Here is a 20,735-nt window from a genome sequence, read left to right as displayed (position 1 = left end):
ATTTTGTTGGTTTTTGGTTTTGTTTTTTTTTTTTTGTAAAATGCCTTTTCAAGATTGTAGATTTTAAGTAATTACATTCTGCATATTTTGAAAACTCTAAAGGAAAATACTACAAAAGCAAGTATCACCAGTAGTAGGATTGACATAAAAATCGTAACGGGTTCATAATCACTGACTGTGCAAAGCCAGGTCTGTTACGCTGGATTTTTGCATGTGAGTTCAGAACAGTTTTTTCTCTCAACTGTCTTGGCCTAATTTATTGGAATAGTGCATGTTTTCACGTTGTTTTAGTCGAAAAAGCCACATGACAGTGCATATTGCAGTAGGAGAAGTTTTATATTAAAGAGAAGGAGGAACTCTTACTAGAAGTGAACTTCAGAAAAAAGTAAAACCATTTTTTTTGTTTAGCAAGAGAATAACCAGTTGTCTCATTTTGTTATTGAGCTATAAAAGAACTGGATTCTCTTAGTTGTTGTTTCTAGGCTGGGTGTATACACATATACTGCATGTGCCTTTGACAAGCACAGTCACAGTTTTGCTTCTTGTTCATTGAGTGGCGTTTTGGTGTTGGGTATTAATCTTGAGGAAATTTAATAAGATAATGAACTACATTAAAGAGCAAGAATTCCTATACAAGACTGAAATTGTATACATAGTCATGTTACTTGACAGGGTGTTTTAAGGAATATGTGGTAAGGAAAATTCGTGATGAGAAAAAGATATGCTATTTATTTAAAGAGCTTACCCGGTTGATACTGCAGAGTACCAGGTTTAGTTACGCTTGCTGCTTGTGAATTAAGTCAGCTGAAGATGTTCTCATTCCTTTGCAGTTCCGTGTGTTTTAGCAGACTGCTGGTGCTGTTTGTTTCTCTGGTGACTCTCAATCTGTCTGAATCCGCCTGAATTGTTTTAACATGACTTGCAGTTAATATGCTTCTCATCCTCTAAGTTGTCCGTCCTAGGCTGCCAAGCTGTCTCCTAGCAGACCATGCCTCTGGCAAACGCAAGTAGCCAGTCCAAATCATATTCCAAAAAACGCTGCTTCCCATTTGCCGGGGACTCTTAACAAATGTTACAGACTTGACCATAGTTGCTTGGTTCTCTGTTGAATAACTGTCGCCAAAACAGCATTTTTACCGAGAAGAGACATATGTGCTTTTATAATAATACAAACAGAAGAAGGATCTCAATATATAGAAACACATAACAGCAAAACACACTGACTTGTAGTAAAATTACAAGATCTGTAATGCAGTTTTGTTTTGAAACATGACCGTGCAAAGTGGTGCTCCACAGATGAGTTTACTCTGATCTATGGAAGAGATTTGGTGACTTGAAAAGCTCGCTTACCACAACTATTACTCCTGGCACCTGAAATTGAGTTGTTTCCTATTTCTAGTACACGAGTTACATTTCATTTGCAGTTGTGCAATATCATTGAAGATCTTTGAAGTGATAGTCACTTGGCTGCTATCTTCTGCATACGCTTACGCAGCTATCTAGGTTCAGTTTGGTTCAATTGCTGCAAGGTAAATGCTGCAAGAAACAGAACAGACAGCCTTCATGGGGCGGACCACAGCTTGGTTTCCCCTCCTGCTTCCAATTCAGGCATTTAAAAGCCTGTTTCTGTTAACTGGCATTGGCTTGCCATTCAGCTGTCAAAAATGTTTATGGCGACTTTTCAGAGTAGAATTGTGCTGTGATCATCTACTGTGGTCACACAACACAAACGTTAAGGATTTTGTCACTAACTCTAAATCATATTGGTTACTGTCTTCAACTTTCATGGTTAGAATGGGGTTTATTTCTAAGTAGTTTATCTGAAAGAAGCTTTTGGAAATGAAACTAACAGATCCATCAGTTCTTTTGGAAGCCACAGATTAAAAGCAACATTTCCATTTTTGTTTCAGAAGGTTTATTAAAATGACAAAAACTTCCAAGTCTTAACTAATAGATGTGACTGAAATGACTTCGAGTGCTTAGACTGTTTTCACATACCTTCCTGCTGCTGTTTGTAGTTTGGGTTTTTAATACACAGGTAAAAAATGACTCAGATGTTAGGAGGGAGGAACACCTGCCAACTTAAATGTTGGTGTGTAGAAGTTACGAAATACCTGGTTACTTCAGTCAGAAGGAAGTGTCTTTGTCGTAGTAATTTTCTTAATAGACTGCAATCATGCCCATAGATACTATTTCACAGAAGCATTTCTGATGACAAGACCTTCTTAGCAGGCCTCAAAACTTCCCCTTACTTAAAAGATAAACTTAATGCTTGTACTTGACAATGAGTTGTGATTATATTGGGAATCCTGTAATTGGAAGTACATGCAGGAATGTGTCAAAGCAGCCAGTATTATGGTCTGAAAACTAAATGCTCGTGGCCTGTTTCCTTAGAAAAAAGGCAATGCAGGAAATCAGAAAATTACTTCTAGCATTGTGTCAACCTGCCTAAGAAATGGATCAGGAGTGGAGGAACAGTGAGAGGAGGCAGTTCTCTTTCTGCGGCTTCCACGAGTGAAAACCACTTTGTTGAAGTACAAATGGGATGCCTTTTACCATCAGACAAAAACCAACATTACATTTAAAAGTTGGATTTTGGGATTTTGAAATCCCCTTAGTTAGCTAGGGGGTTGAAATTTCAATACAGGAGGCTACACAGGGCATGGCCAAGTCTACCTTATAGTGGGCAGGCTAGTTTTCACCTTTATTTAAAGATGAACTTTTAAACTAGAAAGGATGTTTTGATACAGTTTTCCCCCCACATCTCTAGAAAAAAACCAATGAATTCTTACACAATTGCTACTTAACTTTGCAGGGCTGAGTACAGGGAATGGCAAAATATAAAAATATTCCCTTCTTCCCGTGAATGTTCAGAGAAAATAACTGGTGGCTTTGATTTGGAAGCATAAATCCATTTGTGTGGCATATATAGACATTTTAACTGCTGCAGCTTTGTCCATCAGCTTTGAATGGCACATATTCATCTTTTGCTGCTACAGTAAAGAGTATTTACTCCAGAAAAACGGGGGAGGAAAGTGGCACACTAAGCTTATTTATTTGTGTCTTAACTGTTTATATGTTATCTCAGCTACGGCTTTAATTCTAAGGCCAGAAATACTTCGTAGAATTGAGATTTCCATGAATGGGGACTGCAGATGATTTTTGAACTCCTGATGCTACAAAAGCTACCTTCAAGTAGCATCTGGAAATGTTAGTACTTACATACTCTGAAAATGCTCAAGCCGCAAAGTGATAGTCATCTTCTTTGGTATGTGTGTGTACGAATCTGCTTTAGGTTTGGCAAATAAACAGCCTACTGTGCCATAAAAGGGATTCAGTAGTGCCTTTGTTTTAGAATGAATCATAATGAAATTACAGCACGTTAAATATAGGAACATCCTTGCCAAAAGGACCTGTCTGAAATAGACTTTTAGAAGAGAGTAGTAAATAGATTCTTTAGCAGTCTCTGGGAGATTCTTTAGCAGTTTCTGGGGTGGAAAAGTTTTGAGTTTTCAGAGTGACTGCACCATAATGCTGTCCTATCTGTGGGGCAGGGGCATTCTATTTTTTAAGGGGGTTTTAAAAAATGGACAGAAGATAAGTACCCTTTGAAATTTTTGGCAAATGGACTAAATTAAATAGCTACCTTTACAATAGGAGGATCTCTGTGGACAGACTGGAAAGGGTCCAGAGAAGGACTGCAAAGATGATCAAAGGACTGGGCAGCCCTGTGAGGAAAGGCTGAGAAAACTGGGTTTGTTCAGCCAAGAGAAAAAAAGGCTCAGGGGAGACCTGATCACCATGGTCCAGTGTTTAAGGGTGGCTACAAAGAAGATGGAGACTTCTTTTTTACAAGGAGTCATATGGGAAAAACAAGGCGTGATGGGCACAGAGTTACTCTTGGGGAGATTCTGGCTGGACACAGGAGGAAAATTTTTCACAATGAGAACAACCAGCCATTGGAATAATCTCCCCAGGGAAGTGGTAGACTCCCTGATGTTGGACACTTTTAAGATTCAGCTGGACAGGGCACTGGGGCATCTGGTCTAGGTCATGCTTTGCCTAGAAAAGTTGGTCCAGAGGATCCTTGAGGTCCCTTCCAAGCCACTATTCTGTGATTCTGTGGTCCCCTGGAAATGGAAAAGTGTTGGAACACCATCAGTCAAAGGTGGTATTTCACTCTTGGAATGAGTTGTGTTTGTTTCATTAGCCTGATATTGGGTATCTTGCATTAAAATAAGTTTCTGTAGTGCTGTGTGCAGCCTGCTTTCAGCGAGAGGTATGTATGTGCAGGCCTACTTTGTTCACACTGTTCAATTTTAAGCATGTGTTTAAAGACGACCATCAGAGTTTACCTTGTTTAAAAACCTGTTGAGAAGTCTCCTGGTAGCCTCATGTGAATTGTTATTCCAGGAGAGCTTGTTTCTACAGAAAGACTGGAGGTTTCACGGTAGCTCTTGGAGTCGATGTGGTGTTTCAAAATAAACATATTTGGCTCTTAGAGTTATTTAAAAATAATTTCAACAGTGTAAATTATTTATAGTTCTGTTTCTCCTTAGTTACTGTTAATGTCAGGCTATGATATTTGTGCTAAGTGGTTGTTTGGAGTGAACTCTATTGATTTTTTTTTTTAACTTTTTTTTCCTCCTTTTAATGTATTTAATGTAACCTGTAGTGTAAATTTGTTTCTTGTCTATTTGAAAGACACCTCCACCCCCTGGTTCTGGATTGAAATAGAATAATTACTTCTTTTAGAAGGACGGTCTCTCCCTTCAGTGTGTCCGCTTTCCCTTTAGCACTCAAGTCTGTCCAGGAGAGTACATACTGTAAAGAATGGAAACAGAAAACCTCTTTTCATTATATTTTTGGGACACCTTTCCTGTTGCTGTTAGTCTGTAGAGCAGACCTTTTGCCCACCTCTCTGTAGGCTGTTGTATCACACAGACTACCTGGTAATGTGTCTTTGGCCAGCTTCTGCGAGATAAATGGGAAAGAATCTCTTAAATAGTGCTACTGTTTTTCTTACTGAAACAGTTTGTTCCAAATAATACTAATTTTTTTGAGAATGACGTGCTCTTCTTTTACTTGGCTGTCTCCAGCCAACTGTAGGAACTTCAGAAGTGCTGAGGTGCCGGTAGACACATCTGTAAATTCTTTTGTGACCTGTTGGGTACATTTCAAAAGGCTAATGTCTGTGATACAGAAAATAAAGGAAGAAGCATGAACTTTGTGTTGAGATTTGCTGTTGGTTTAGAAACCTGCAGCTTAATGATGATGAAGTACAGGAATTGGAGGAGGATAGGGATATTTGAGTTGAGATCAACTTAGATCTCAACTCAAATTTAGAGTTAGAAATTTCTGTTAGAATTAGAAAATTCTGGTTTGATGTGACATTAGTACACACTGTGTAAACATCAGTTTTGGTACACACTGATGATGCTTCTAGAAGTAACTCATAAAGATTTTGGCCTGTGAGTATACAATCTGTAGAGGTGTTCCTTAACTGAATTTCGGGCTTTCAAAATCCTCTTTCTAAGTGCTGTTGAATGACTGTTTGTGTCCAAACTATGTTTTTTGAATGAAACAAACCTTTGAAGCATCTTTACTTAATTTAATGGTTCTTGTTAATTTTCTGTCCTTGCGTAGTAAGAATAGTTCTTGTTTATCTTGAGAAAGCCACTTTTTCTGCTTGGCACTCATAAAAGCTCTTGAAGCAATTGGAATGCATTGATCAATTGTGGCTAATTATCCATTAGAGCTTTGATGTTTTTATTTGCAGAGGTGACACTTGTTACAAAGTAAGCTGCCTGAGCTTTGTTCTTGATTTGTAAGTACAACAGTGCTGCTCAGTGCAGAAATTACTTTGATACTTCCTGTAGTGTATTTGGTTGTATCAGCGCTCAGGCTCATGCAAAATTTTGGAGACATTTTCTTTCCTAAGGTGTATACACAGTGCAAGCATGTGGTTGTGTTTTTTCTTTTTTTTCTCCTGGAAAAGGTTAATTTCTAGTTAAATGTATTAAAGAGTTTGTTCTTTATATATCCAGTCATTTGTAAAGAGCACTTTGCCACAAAATTCTGCCTTTTATATTTCAGTAATTATGCAGAAACATTTGTACACTTTTAAAGTGGTCTCGTTGCCTTGGAATAACTTAAATTTGTCTTTGACCCCTGTGAAATGCGTGGAAGAGAATTTCAGATCTTGTTATGAGTGGTAGTAAAACACCTGGCCTTCTCTTCAGGGGATTTTTAAAATGTTGTTTCTAGCTTTACCAAATCTCTCATCCTCTAATAAAGGATGAAGTAAATTACAATTGTTCATGGCATTTGAGTATTTTTCTTTGAGTTAGTTTACTACTGAAGAGCAAGCCTCTCTAAATGCTTCATGAATCTGTTGCAGTAGGCTTTTGTTAGGGCAGTTAGCTTAGAGAGGTAGGGGAGTGGAGACTTCAGCACAAGACAGGCTTCCTCTGAATGCTACTTGCCAGGTCACAATTTAATTCTCAAACTGATTCTTGACTTTTTTATTTTTATTTTTTTTAAGGCATTCTTGTTACTCACTGACTTCAAAAGTGAGTATTTTTAAATGAGTATTTTTGTCAAACCTCCAAATCTGCAGATTGGTTTAGGTGAGGAGCTCTCAGCTCAGCTGAGGTAACTGTACTGCCGCCGTTCCTGCACTGAAACTGAATTCACTTTTTTTAATTTGGTAACACCACTGGCTTTCTGCCATAAAATGATTAATCTTTTCCTTGCTTCTCCATCTGTCCCTCTGGCATATACATCCCAAGCACCATGGTGACTTTCTTTTGGAACATGTTACTATAGGATGAAATAGTAATTAGTAGAGACTTACTTTTTTTTTTGTCAGTAAACAGATACAAGATGGTGCCAACATAGTAAAGAAAGCCTGTCTTTCCCACTTCACACATGAATGTAAATTCCTAATGGACCTCTCTTTTACACTTCTCGGAGAGCCTTAATCGGTTAGGTGGACCTTGCTTTGTGTTAGAGATTCATGTTTCATACCAGAGGGAGGTAAGAGTCCAAAGTGCAAAGTCCTTGGCATGTGCCTGGCTGGAAAGCAGCTCTTTTGTACTGAGTGTGCAAGCAAAGTGGCTGAGTGGAGTCGATGCAGTAGCACACAGGGACTGAGGAGGGATTAATTCCAGGTGGTTGATGACAGGTCATAGCAGCTCTGGAACTTGGGTGTGTTAAACTCTCTGGGAACCAGTGATGAAGCAGTGCAGATGACAGAGCGTTGGTCTCTCTCTCTCCTGAAGTTACCACTCTGGGAAGCAGAAAGAAGCCTTCTGAATGGAGTTCTGTCCTCTTTCACTGTTGCTTACTAACAGGATTAAAAGCAACCGAATTGTCTGTCAGTCTGGATTTCTGATGTTCCCCCATTACTTAGTGTGGATACACTCTTGCATTCACAGTACTTTGTATACTTTAATTGATAACTTCTGAATGTCTGAAGCACCCAACTGCTTCATTTCCTTATCTTAAGCAAAAGATAAGAAAGATCAAAAAGTAGAAAGTTGAAATTATTTAAGCCAAGCAAGGTGACACACTTCTTGGTAGCAAAATCATTTCAGTGAATGGGAAGAGAGAAGGGGGACAAAATGCTGAGCTTGTTAACCAAGTTGAGTGGTGAAAGCCTGGATTTCAAGTAGGTGTAGTAATTTGATGACAGGGGATTTAGGCTTAGTCTGATAATGGAGTATTAAGTGACTGGTTTTGGTGAGGCCCATAAAAGAGGAAAGTAAAGGGTGCAAGGGATTGCAGTGGCTTGGTGGCAGCAAGTACAGAAGAGGTTCTGAATCATCCCTGTTCTGTAGTGACTTGTGACAGTGATGACTTGGAGGCAGGAGCAGTATACCTGTGTCTGTGTACCAAATAATTCTGTTCATGCCGAACCCAGAGGATACTTCTTGGATCTGTGGGTCATATTGGGAAGTGCAGAATTTCCATTTCGTACCAACTTGCTCTTAAAAAATACAGAGAGGAAAAGTGTCCCTAACGTATCGGTGATGCAATAGAGGATTTTTCATGGAGCATATCAGATGCTGAGTTGCAATTGCTCTAGAAGGGCTGGATTATTTATGCATAGTTGCTCTGACAACCAAGGGCTATTGATTATGGTATAACCCTAAAGTTGCAGCTCAGGCATTCAGAAAACTCAATCATTGTTCATAGGTAGCTTTTGAAGGGTGAAATAGTTATTGTCTTCGCAGTATTTAGCATGTTACTTCACACTGGGTTGTTTCAGTGATACAAGAAGAGGAAGTAGGGGGAAGGTTCTTTCTTACAAATACAAGGGATTTAGAAGAAAGCAGTAGTGAGTGACAAATAGGTCTTACTAGAGCAATTTATACTGTTGAACAGGCAAGCTCTCAAGTATGCAGCTGTTCAACACTACTAATAGTTTGTGAAGACCTGGCCTTTTACCATAAGAGATCATATCTGGGATGCCTCTGCTCTCTCTCTTCTTTCCTTCATTATGACATGGATGTTCTGTTCTCTGAAATAACTCAAATTATTAATCTGGGTCTTACAATTAAATTGATTTTAGCTTTTGTACATAGACTAAGTCCAGAAGAATGTAAGGATAGTGATGGCTCACTAAAAGGCTATCTTTGTGTCTTCCTCTTGTAACTATCTTGTCAGATTCAGAGGCATGGGAACAGTTCAGTGGGGGAAAAAAAGGTCTGACCTTTCTATTTTTCTGTTGCCAAAATGGATCTGAGAGTAGCATCCCCAGTAGATTGGCTGTGTATCCTCACGCTACATTGTAGAGTCTGTAGTTCTTCACAGCAGCCCTCCCCAGGGGTCTTTTAAACCATTTCCTATCATACTTTCAGTTCCCTCCCATGTCCTCAGGTAATGTTTCTGAGGTGCTGACAGGAGTAAACTGGCAATAACAGTGGCTCGTTGAGAGCCCTGGATACACTGTCCTCTGCTAAACATGGTGGGGAACAGCAGAGGTCTTTGTGCCTCTTCTACGTGGAGATGTTAATCTGAGTGTCATAATCTACCTGTCCATCTCTCTACTTAGGAACTTAATTATCTATGAGACCTTTAACAAAATTGGGTCAAATTGATAAGTGATTTACAAAGTGATTGAACTGATTGGAGGAAGGGGGAGGAGATGGGACACTGATAGTCACAGCACTATTGCTTAAGCTCAGTTTCCTTAAGTTACCCACCTAACAACTTAACTGGTTTGATGATCCTGCAATCAGTGTCAGTCTGAAGAGGCAACTTAATTGCTACTGGATTGAGTGAATGAATGAAATTCTGTCTTGCAGTCCACTCTGTCTTGATCCCGTGTTGTTAGAAGAGCAGTCGTCTGAAGTTGCACTTAGCCATGTTCTGTCTAGTATGGTTCTACGGTGCCGAGGAAGAAACAGTGGTTTGGTGCAGTTTTGGGGCTTCTGTTCTGCACCACCACTTTTCTGGACTTTGATACTTGTCTCTGGATTTGTTTAATGGTCTTGGCAGCTTGGTCAGAGTCTTAGATGATTTTTACTTCCTGGGGTAACTTTTTCTTCTCACCTTTCTTCTTATCTATACACAAGCAGAAGGGAACTTGGAATTCCCTTTCAAATACTAGGTTCCATTTAATAAAGAATTACACATATAAAAATGACAGTGATAAAGTCAGACTCAATACCTCTGATTATAGGCCTTATGGCTTTTGTGAATTAATTCCTGTTGATGAGTAGAAGCACGCACTATATGGGTAAAAGATTGCATTAATCTTAAGAATTTCAGTGATGTAAGTGACTTGGTCACTTACATTTTTTTCTAATTTTTGCTTTGAGGCCATAGAGCTTCAGCTCTTCCCTGTTCATATGTCTTTGCTAAATAGGAAATATTCCTGTTATCACCTTCCTATTCCCTAAATTGGTACTTTAGGATCACTTCAGGCCTTACCTTAATAAGATAAGCAAATTAATAAGCTTAAATAGTAAGCTAAATAAATTAGGGTATTAGATTGCAATTAGATTCTGTTGTAGCCATGCATTTTAGTGCTTTGAATAGTTCTTGAGGCCTTTCTGAATCTTGTCATTTTTACGTACTGTTCATGAACTAGTACAGCATGATCGTTGTCATTGCAATAGCTTTCACATCAAGCCAAACACATAAAGATGTCGCTGCACGCTTACCCAGTTCTCTTTTCAAACCTCCTGTTGTCATACTGAGAGCTCAGGGTTGTTGTTCAAACACTTTGCAGATTCACAGCTTTGAAAGTCCAGCCAAGCTGTCTAGCTTGCTTCCTTTCTTTCTAGGACTGTTTTCTCATTAAAAATCTAGTAGGTATCAAACTGAATATTAATGATAACTATTTTTAGTTTACAGAATTGGATCATAATCAGATTATTTCAGCCAGGCTTGTTTTCCACTGAACTGCTTTGAGTTCTTTGATTCTCATATCAACCTTTCAGTGGTTTTGCTGCTGCCAGGCTGGTCTAAATCTGGTGGTATTGTTTTGGTTTGGTTTTAAATACTTCGCCAGAATAACCTTCCATTCTTGTATAGAAGAGCCAATGCTTCGAAACTTAATGAAAATCAACATTTAAATTAAAGATAAGGTGGGAGTTTTGGTTTTTTCCTCTGGACTAATCTGTCTGGACCAACAGAAAAAAAAATTGACATTAACTCTATGTAGGCAGTGGTGGTGCAAGATACAGAACCAGGAGTGTAGTCAGAGTTGGGTGCTGCTTCTTGGCATGTGCGTGCAATGAGGATGCTTTCTCTCTTGCAGGAAAACTAAATCAGTCTGTCCTGCCAGTCCTTTTTATTAAGTTTGGAAACCCTGGAGAAAGGTGGGTTGGGGCAGCAGAGGAGAGCAGAGTTGCCCAAAGGAAAATGGGTAGTAAGGAGCAGAAGTGTGTACAGATCTGTGGTTTATGACAGAATATTGGCAGGGAAGCGAAAAAAGGGATTGTGAATAGGAAATTGAGTGCTTGTAGCAGTGAATGGTTTTTGCAGCATGTTGTATTAGTTGCATGTCTTGGGAGCATCAGAGGAATATGTGGTAATGAAGTAACTGTTTGAGATAAATGGCTGTAGTAGTAAAGGTGAAGGGACAGTTAATAAAAACTTAAGAGTGGGAGGAAAGGACAGGATTTATTTATGGCCTAGATGCTTCGTGTACAAAGAGAACAGGTCCTTGATGTTGGGCTAGAGGAAGTTCTGTGGTATATCAGCAGTGATAAAGAAGGGAGGAAAAGGGTAAGCTTTTAAAAATAGAAGAAATGGCATAGTATGAAGGTCCAGTCTGGTCCTAAGGTATCTTTTAAATTAGATTGGTGAACTTCTTATTTCAGTCCCACCAACTTGGAGTTGAGCCATCAGATGAGGTATATAGATTTGGTTACAGACTTGATCTGTAATATCTGTGAAGCTCCAGGTGCTAGAGGAAATTGAATTGCTGTTCTGTTCTGAAAATAACTAAAAAGTAAAACAAAGAGAAGTACCTCCCACACCTGCTGCTCAAAACTTGTGTAGTCCAAGTCAGCTAAACAAAGGTTTGGTTTTCTTTTTTCAGCTTGGAAGTTTTTACGTTCCTTGGCTGGTAAGAGTAGAGTGAAATACCCGATTTCCTATCCACTCTCAAGAATAGATTCCAGTATCTTAGAGAGTTGCCATAGTGATATAAAAGGGAACAGAATCTGCTTGTCTTTCTGGGATAGCAGAATTATTAAATTAAATGTCTTTTCCATTGAAAGAGAGTAGTATTATCCTGTTTCTGAGAAGAACTGTTATAGAGTAGAAATAACGTGTTTAAGCTGGTCTCCTGCATTAATCATGCTACTTCTTCAGGCGCTTCTAGGCTTGACTTGGAGTTCTGTGCTAAGGTGGTTTATAGCACTTGTGCATCTCCCCCATCACAACTCATCAACTGCTGCACAGAAAACACCTTGCTTGTGAAAAAGTCTCTATCAGAAGTCATTGCAGTTGTGAGTACAAAGAACCAGGCAAGAAACAAGAGTTGCACAAAATTGTGACACAGAAACAAGAGGGTAAAACATGAGTTGCCAGAGGATGAGGAAGGATGAAAGGAGCCACCCGGGATAGAGATCAGAGAACATGGCCCACAGAAAATGGTGCTTGAGAAAGGAGATCAACTGACAGTTGAATGAACTGATGGAGAGAAAGAGAAGGCAACAGGGGAAGGAACATCCTTAAGCTTAGTACAAAATGGGAGTGAAGTGCGACATAACCCAGGTTTTCAGAGAACTTTCTGCTTCTGTTGTGATGGAAGCGCACCAGCTACCACGCTGATAGATTGAATCTTGAGCAGTCTTGTGATATACACATCCATGCCCATTTGTTGCGGGTGGAAAAAGAAACAACTCACACTGGATAGCTTTTTGATGTTCCTTCCAGGAAAGTAAATTTAACAAACTTTAAGCAACATACAAATCTTGTATGAGTGTTGGCTCTGAGTGTTGGCTCAGAGTCCTGCGTCAAAAGACCATTCTTACCAGGTTGCTGACTCCCATGTTCGTGCTGGTTTGTCGTCTTTGATGACTTAAATATAAAGACAAAGGTCTTCTGAGTATCTGCTTTCCCCCACCTGCCCCCTCATTTCACATCGGAAAAGAACTGGGGGAAGAGGCAGAAGCGTTCGAGCCTTCTGACTGGCTTGGTTCGGAGCTGCTGCTTTCAGTTTGCGGAATGAATAAGCAATGTAAAGTCTTTACTAGGTACAAGCTCAACCATCTGATTATATTTGCCAGTTGTTTTTTGAGATTTCAATTAGTGGTGTAAATGAAGTTCCATGGAAGGTCACTTGATCTTGATGTTCAGATTAACCAGGAGATGCCAGTTAATGCCTTATGCAGTAGGATATCTTTCCGTGTTGATACGCAGGGGCACTGCCCCATTCTTGCTTTTCTTCCACCTCCTATTTGCTGCCTTCCCCCTGGTGAGGTGCAGGCAGTGGTTTGCTTTGCTGCTGGCTCTGCTTGCTGGAGGTCGTTGCTGCTGGAGTAAATGTTGAGCTGCTCCTTAGGTTACTAGTAACAGCTCTGAAAGGCTGTTGATCTTAATGCTGTTTGGCAGCAGGTTGTTCTGCCACTAAAATTCCTCGTTGATCCCAGTCTTGGTTGAAAACTGTTACAAATAGATAAGAGTTCATTAGAGCAGTTCTTGCATTGTGGTGTGCGCTTCTAGTCTCTGGAAATCACAGTTCTGTTAGTCAGTTTAACTCCTCTGAGGCAAAACTGAGCTTAAAAAACTCGAAACTACGAACATCTCTGAGCTTTAGTAAACTGATCTTGTGTATGGTCCCTCCTGACATTTGTCTCCATATTTACTCCAGGGACTGCCACAAAAGAAAGCTCTTTCCACCTTTTCAGATTTTTTTTTTTTTTTTTTAAGATGGACTTCAAACAAAGTCTTTGGCAGTTTGTTTCAGTGGCAGTAATTTGCGAAAAAATAAAGTGTAAGTTAAAGGGCATGTCTAATGTTATCAATCTATCTGCTTTTTTTTTAAAGTTGTAGACTGGTATAACTCTTCAGCCTTAGGTTCCTTTAATTGATTGAAGAACAGCTTTAGAATTGAAACACCATGTGGCAGATAACTGGTTTAAAATACCACAAGGTTTCAAATAGAAGCTGCTCAGCTTCTGGCTTGGTTTCAAAGAATAGCGAGGCATTTCTTAAAATTTCAATCAGGTATCTATTAGTTAATGATCACCTAGAAGAGTAGAAATTATCATCATTATATTAGGCACTCAGTTTGGAAGGCTTGACAGGTTGTTTTGTTGTTGTACTGAGTTGTGATATGTTTAATAACAAGATCTATTGAAAAGGAAATATTTTAATACGATAAACCTGTTAGTAGTGCAGTTTGGTGCTTTTGGGATGTTCTAGTGGTTTACAGTTGTAGCAAACTGAAAATGAAATTTTCTGTCCTTTATCTTTTGAGACAGAAATATTCGTAATACTTCTCCTAAAAAACTGTTTTAAAATATTTTTTCCTGTAATAAAAATGTTAATCTTTCCTGATAATGAAATGAGATGAAGAAAACTTCTCTGTTTCTTTTGGAGCAAGAACTTAAATTTGGTGTAAAATTTGCTTAGCATCCTCACTGCCTGAAGAAAATCTCCCACTTCTTGAAAATTCAGCGGTGTTTTAAGATTCTGCCAGACGCTTAGAATGTTACACTGCACAAACTCAACAAGTCCATGTTGGGCAACTTTGTTGCCTGCACTGGGTCTTCTCCATCTCCTCCCCTGGTGATCAGGTCTCCCCTGAGCCTTTTTTTCTCTAGGCTGAGCAAGCCCATCTCTCTCAGCCTTTCCTCGCATGGCTTCCCAGCCCTTGGATCATCTCCATGGCCGTTCTCTGGACCCTCACCAGCCTGTCCAAATCTTTCTTGTATAGTGAAGACCAAAACTGAACACAGTATTCCAGCTGTAGCCTGACAAGCATTGAGTAAATGACACCTTTGTATCTGCTGGAGATGCCCTTCTTGATATAACCCTTTGTCAGAGCTGTACACTGTTCACTCATGTAGAGTTTGTTGTCCACCACGACCCCCAGGTCCTTTTCCACAGAGCTGCTCCCCAGCTGGGCCGATCCCAGCTTATGCTGCACTCCTAGATTATGTTTACAAATGAATGAAGTTTGTAGTTGGGGATTTAGACACAAGCGGAAACCGAGTAAGAGCCAAACAGCTAATGTTCCTATTTCTGGCCTCTGAAAGGTTTTAGTAGTCATAAGCTACTTTCTCAGAATCTCACTTTTAGTTTCAGAAATTTTCTTCCCTGTTAATCTGATACACCATCATAGTATTAATGGGTAGCTGTAGATATCATATGATCCTTTCTCATACTTTGTCTGAAATAGTGGGTTAAGATGAGGGGGTAAGTTTATTAAATATTTCACTATTAATTCCTCAGAGAAAAGTTGACAAAATAATAAAAAACCCGTAACATAGAGTCCTACAGAAATACAGAAAATATAGTTGTTAATATTTGTGCAACGTGGTAGTAGCCATGCCACTTTTCTAAAAAAGCAGTCTTTACTACTAAGCTTTTGATGCTGTTAAGCAATGCGTTTTTTGGACTTACATGCTGTTTGAATTATTCAGCTTTACAATGGAACACGGCACATATGATAACCTCTTACACTGACACGGAACAGCTGCTGTTTTTTTTAATGTGTATGTAGTGGGTCAGGTTCTTCTGTAAAGATTTAACAGTTTGCACAGTGGAAAAAAAGCCTGAATCTGGCAACAGCCACTTGGTAGGATGCAGGTTAAGGGAGTATTTCCTAACGTAAAGCTCCTTTGAATGTGGCTGGGCCAGCTGTTTGAAACCCAAGTGTACAAAGTACACTGACAAAGAGGACAAGGCACAGTCAAATCGTGTTTTTTGGACTCTGCCCCGACATAATTCACTGCTCTTAACCAGTGCTTCATCAACTGGTCATACAGCCCGATTCCTGTAAGCATGAAAAAGCAACCACTGAGCAATTCCTTATGATGTGGCTGTTACACAGGCAAACTGATGTGCACAGTTCCTCTACCAGCCACGGGAATAGAGCTCCTGAATCCCTGCTGGTAAGGAGAGTGAAAAGACCAGGACCATGGAAAACCACTGTGTTGTGTATGGAAGGGCTGAAGAGGTCAAAGGAAGGGGAAAATAGGATTTAATATTTCAAAGAAAGACTTGCTCAGAGGTTGGATTTATATTTAAGACATTCTGACAGGTGATAAGGTCATCTAGAAATCCTCCCAGTGTGAGGCATGGGGGAGCAGAAACATGATCTGTCAACTTTTATTTCTTCTTTATTTGAAGGGGGAGAGTCCTAGTCTTAGTTGTCCTCTTTGAAAGAAGTAGATTCCTGTTAAAATATCTTTTCAGGACCTTTTGTCCAGTGTAATATTAACTGGCTCAAGTAATAGAGATTTCACCACTTCCCTTGGTGAAAGAAGGTTCTTCAGGCAAAATGCCTCTTCAGATGGACAGTGTTCTCTTTACTCATTCAGAAGGAGTCATGTTCCTGCTTGCCCTTCTTAAGGAGTTTTGGGGGTCTAATTTGTCAAGGATGTCAGCCTTAGATAGATGTCCTTTTGCTCAGACATTTTTCCTCAAGTACCAAATCATAAATAGATAAGCATTCGCTAGATGCCTCTGTATATTCCCCTGCCTTCTAGTCTATGTACAAAGTCACGCTTTGTGCACAGAGTGCACGGAGTGTTACAGGATTTGAGGTTTCTTTGGTTTTCAAAAGTTTTTGCAGTGCTGAAAAAAGTAATTTCTGTCAATGCAGATTAGGAAGGATAATTCTTGTTTTCCCCTTTGCATTTTCATAATGATTTTGTAAGTTAAGTTGCAACGCTTGAGACACACACAACTGTAAGTTTGTAAAAAATTTTTTGAATACTTTTATTTAAAGTTGTAAAATTGATAATTTAATATTGAGCAACTTAGGCTGAAATTTGGTCTCTGTGAATGCAAAGATTGATATTTGACATATGTTTTCTTAATGTCCCTTTGGAATCAAAGAGGTGATAATTATTTCATTAATTCTTTTCCAGATGGGAATGACAGGTAACACTAGTCCCTTTGGGCAGCCTTTCAGTCAAACTGGAGGGCAGCAGATGGGAGCTACAGGAGTGAATCCTCAGTTACCAAGCAAGCCAGGCATGGCAAATAGTTTGTCTCCCTTTCCGGCCGACATCAAGAGTACTCCTGTCACCAGTGTGCCAAACATGGTGAGTCGTACTTGCCTCTTTCCCTTATTCATGGTGCCTCGATTGTGCATTCTAAATTCTTGGGTGATACAGTTTCTGCACTACTATTGGACCACTACTCCATGGTCATTTCAACATCAGAGTTGCCACATGGTTCCTCACTATCACTTTGTAGTGTGTGCAGTAACTTAACTTTCTAAGAAATCACAGTGCTTTGGTGTAAAAACTGCATTACTTCATTTTGTCTGGTACATTTAGTTCCAAACCAAAGGAAGGTGTCTTCTCTGTAAGTGCTGTTTGTAAGTTTAAATTCCTAAATCAATTATGATGTGTTAGATACAGCATCAGCTTCCTGAAACAACATAGTACCTTTCATATCCTTTGATTCTGATGTGGTAAACATGCCACATGCTTCTAAGTTTATATCGTGTGTGACTTGCAGCTCACAAGCTTAAGAGAATAGTTCTTACCAGGATACCTTGCCCAAGTTTGTAGTATTCTGTTTACTAGAGTTTTCTTTAGAAAGTGAAATGAAATATGCCCATTTGTCTCAGTATGTCTGCGTATTAATCAAACTGCTTGTGTTGTTTCTATGGAAACTCCAGCTTGTTGCATTTTATATTCTTGTACATGGTAGCAGTTACTATAGAAACTTGTAAAACCTTCCATAAGATGCAAATTGCTTATTTTTCAATTTCACTAGAAAACTAGCTATTTTTTTGGCACAAGTGATGCTTGTCCTTCCATCAGTGAGTTTGCTATCTGCCTGTCACTAACAAGGCTATATATGAGAAGGAACAGAGTGTAATAAACTTCCTCTTTTCTCCTGATTTGAGAGGACCACTTCCTAATTTTCCTTTAGTTACACTGTGAAATCTTTGCTTAATATCATCTGTCATTTACTGCTTATGATTATGGAAAGGAGCTAGTGACTAGCATTAAGACCATATTCAGAATACCACTTGCACTCATGCAGAATAGTTCTAAAAGACAATTTGCTGCATGACTATTCTAATTTTGTTTTTAAAATACTCTTAACTTTAGATCAGGTATAAAGCAAATGAATTATTGCCCTGATTCTGCAGAGAACCTGCAAATCCTCCCAGAGTGCTGTGTTCATCTCAGGGATTGGATCATTCTGAAGCCTAATTTTGTGCTCATTTAAGTGTTGGAGTTTGGGAAGCCTAAATCTTAAGGTACTCGCTTACTAGTATAGGATGTAATGGCAGATACTCAGGTGGAACAAAGGCGGCATTTGCCATCAAGGCTTGTCTAGTGGTTGGGAAGGAAGTAAAAGAAAAACTTTCTGTTTCCTTTCTCCCATCTTGTCCCCAAGAGATACAGCAACGGAAACTTACTTTCCCAGTGCTATCAATTGCAGTTTCTTTAAAATGTCAGAAATATCACTTGTCTTCTGAGAGGACAATCGGCACCATCTTTCTTTGTTTCTCAGGTGTCAAAAGCTTTGTATGTCCAATATATCTTTTTTTCCCTCAAGCCAATAGAGAGAATAATGGCCATCTCAGCTGATAGATATCTGTACTGTTGAGCCAAAAGGTCTCACCCTGCTTATGGGTCATGTGGTGGTTAGAGTTTGATTGCAGTCCTGATGGGGTGGAATTTTTGTCTTTAAAAAATGAAATTTCCATTTAAACATTTTTATTGCGAAGCCAAGAATTTAAAAGGAAATGTCAGACTTGTTAAAATTTAACCTTTACTTGGCAGCAGTGGGTAAGGCAGTGTAATTATTTGGTAATAGTGCATACATGGCCATATGCTATTCCTTCTACAGGGACTTTGCTCTATTCAGTGTACAGTATGAACAGTGCCCTCTGAAAGAGCATCTAGTCAACATTTTGTTCTATTTTTGATGCTCAGTGTGTAGCTGTGGGCCTTGTTGTCTGGATGTAGTAATATATTTCACTCAGCCAGTCATTTCCAAACAGTCTTTTCTGTGGCAGTCATCGCTGGAGCAGGCACATACTTCAGATTGTTTAATTTTCACAGCGCCTCTCTGAGATAAAGACGTGTTGCCCCAGTTTTAAACATGAGGCTGAGAGGCACAAAAAGAATAAGACTGGAAGAATCTGCTGACTCTGAACTTGAGGTTTGTAGGCTCTGGCTTGCTAAAGCCTTCCCCATTTCATATGTTAAGGGTAAAATAACATTTACATCAGCTAGATGTGTGCTTCCATAACTCATGGAAGTGCTGTCTGTGTCTCGTGTTGGGCAACTAAAATATGACTCAAATAGCCCTTGTGAAAAGTTGTTTGTGACAGAGGCAGCTCCCCAGAGCAGAGTTGCAGTGTATGAACTATTACGCCATGCTTCCTTGCTGCAATCCCTTCGCCATTTGTTATGTCCTGTGATGCTTTAGGACCCCAGAGATGGCGGCTTGGTTTGAGGTGTTTGGCCTTGTGCGTGGTCTGCTGGAGACATGGCCTGTCCTTTTTCCTGAAGGAGGCAGGAGTGAAGTGGAAAAGGGAATAACGTTATGTTAGCATCTATCAAAAATGAACCCGTGGAGGATCAGTTCAGACTCCATCTACTACAGCAAGTGAAATATAAACTACAGCTTTTTAAGAAGACCTCGGGGGGGGGGGGGGGAAATGATTGGAAGATTGGAACCACGTATCTTGCTAAAACAGCCCTCCCTCTATACTACCGTTATCTTAAAGGGTCCTGGAAATACTATTCCATGAGAGACAAACCCATGTGAATGAAAACATTGGTTATATGTGGCATGTCTGAGGCAGGAAACCAGGTTCCAGCATGATGTTAAACGCCTTGGTTACCACTAAGAATATCTAAATAAAAGAAGAGGAAATGGAAAGGTGCAGCTGTTGTCTTAAGGCCCCTTGGTCCTGAAAAGCAGGAATTTCTTAAATACTCCTTTCAAGCTTTTGCTTTTCTTTGTAACTTTATGTGTACACTGCAAAAATAAAGCAAAAGATGAGTATGTTTTTAACCCATGTTATTCTAAGCATCATTATCTGTGGCACCCGTGTCCTAAATACTAATCGTGAGTTTTCCCACTGTGAGGCATAACCCTCCCACTGGCAGCTGGGATAAACCTCTGCTGCAGCAGTGGACTTTTTTAATCTGAATTCAGGCTGCCCCTCTCCTGAGAAGAACACACTCTCTCTTGCTCCCCACCTCCCGAGTGAAGTGTTTCTCAGAAGTGTTAGTTCATGGCATCTTCCAGCCCTGCACTAGACCCTGAGAAGCATATTGGTATAATCTGTTTAATTAGGATAGAAATAACAAAGCTTGTGGTATTAAAATGATTAAAAGGTCAGCATTAAGGTATTAATTTTCAGTGCCAGCTGGATGGATTGTTTTTGGGGAGTTTTTTTTTGTTTGTTTGTTTGTTTTGTTAACTGTGGATCTGAATATTAGCTATTGCTTTGTATGACTGTTACAGTATACAGTCAGTTTTCCTTACAGATTAGGCAGCTTGAAGTCTTGAGTTAGTGACTTGTTTCAGAAACATAGATGTTGCTTCTGACGTCCTGGGAAGTTTTGGTGACACACTGTTGAGTTTCGGTGTCACTTAAATTGTTCGATGCAGGATTGGCGGTGCTCTGCCTGCGGTGAGATCATGCAAAATCTCTGTGGGACTGTGGCAGTGAGCCATGCTCTGCACTTTGGCACTCGCCGCATAGTGCTGCCTGTATGGGAGCCAGGAGCCTCTTGGTGGTGGAGTACCCAGACTCTGGGATGTGCTGTCAGTGAGAGGAACCCTGTTAGATTTTTCCATCAAACTTGCTGAAGCTTTGTGCTGTCTGCAGTGCTGCATGTTCCAGGGGTGGTGATGGATGGTTTCTTCATGGACATACCAGTAAATCTAGTATTTCTACAGGGGTTAGGAGTACAATGTGTGAAGTTTGGCTTCCAGACACCAGCTTGGTTTCACAGTTATCCCTATGACCAGCAGATGGAGTTGAGAGAATGTTACTTTCTGGAAGTGAAGGAAATTGTTTCTCCTCGTTTCTCTTGACTTGGAATGGAACG

General features: G+C 39.7%; 1 protein-coding gene across 10 annotated transcripts in view; it reads left to right on the top strand.

Annotated features, from left to right (window-relative positions):
* The window catches only part of CREBBP (CREB binding protein), a 96,070-nt gene that overhangs the window by 20,076 nt on the left and 55,259 nt on the right, over positions 1 to 20,735 (top strand). For 7 of the 10 annotated variants that reach the window (XM_030484828.1, XM_030484826.1, XM_030484827.1 and 4 more), the window contains one exon: positions 16,566 to 16,742. The exons of 2 other annotated variants lie outside the window; for them this stretch is intronic. In XM_030484828.1, the coding sequence (XP_030340688.1) occupies positions 16,566 to 16,742 (177 nt within the window). Of the gene's footprint in view, positions 1 to 16,565; positions 16,743 to 17,441; positions 18,829 to 20,735 lie in introns of those variants that run through there. One more of the 10 variants, XM_030484832.1, reaches the window with a different exon arrangement.

This window comes from Strigops habroptila, chromosome 4 (assembly GCF_004027225.2).
Source record: "Strigops habroptila isolate Jane chromosome 4, bStrHab1.2.pri, whole genome shotgun sequence".
Lineage (NCBI taxonomy): Eukaryota > Metazoa > Chordata > Aves > Psittaciformes > Psittacidae > Strigops > Strigops habroptila.
Note: the sequence above shows the minus strand (reverse complement) of the source record. Positions and strands in the feature narration are given on the sequence as shown.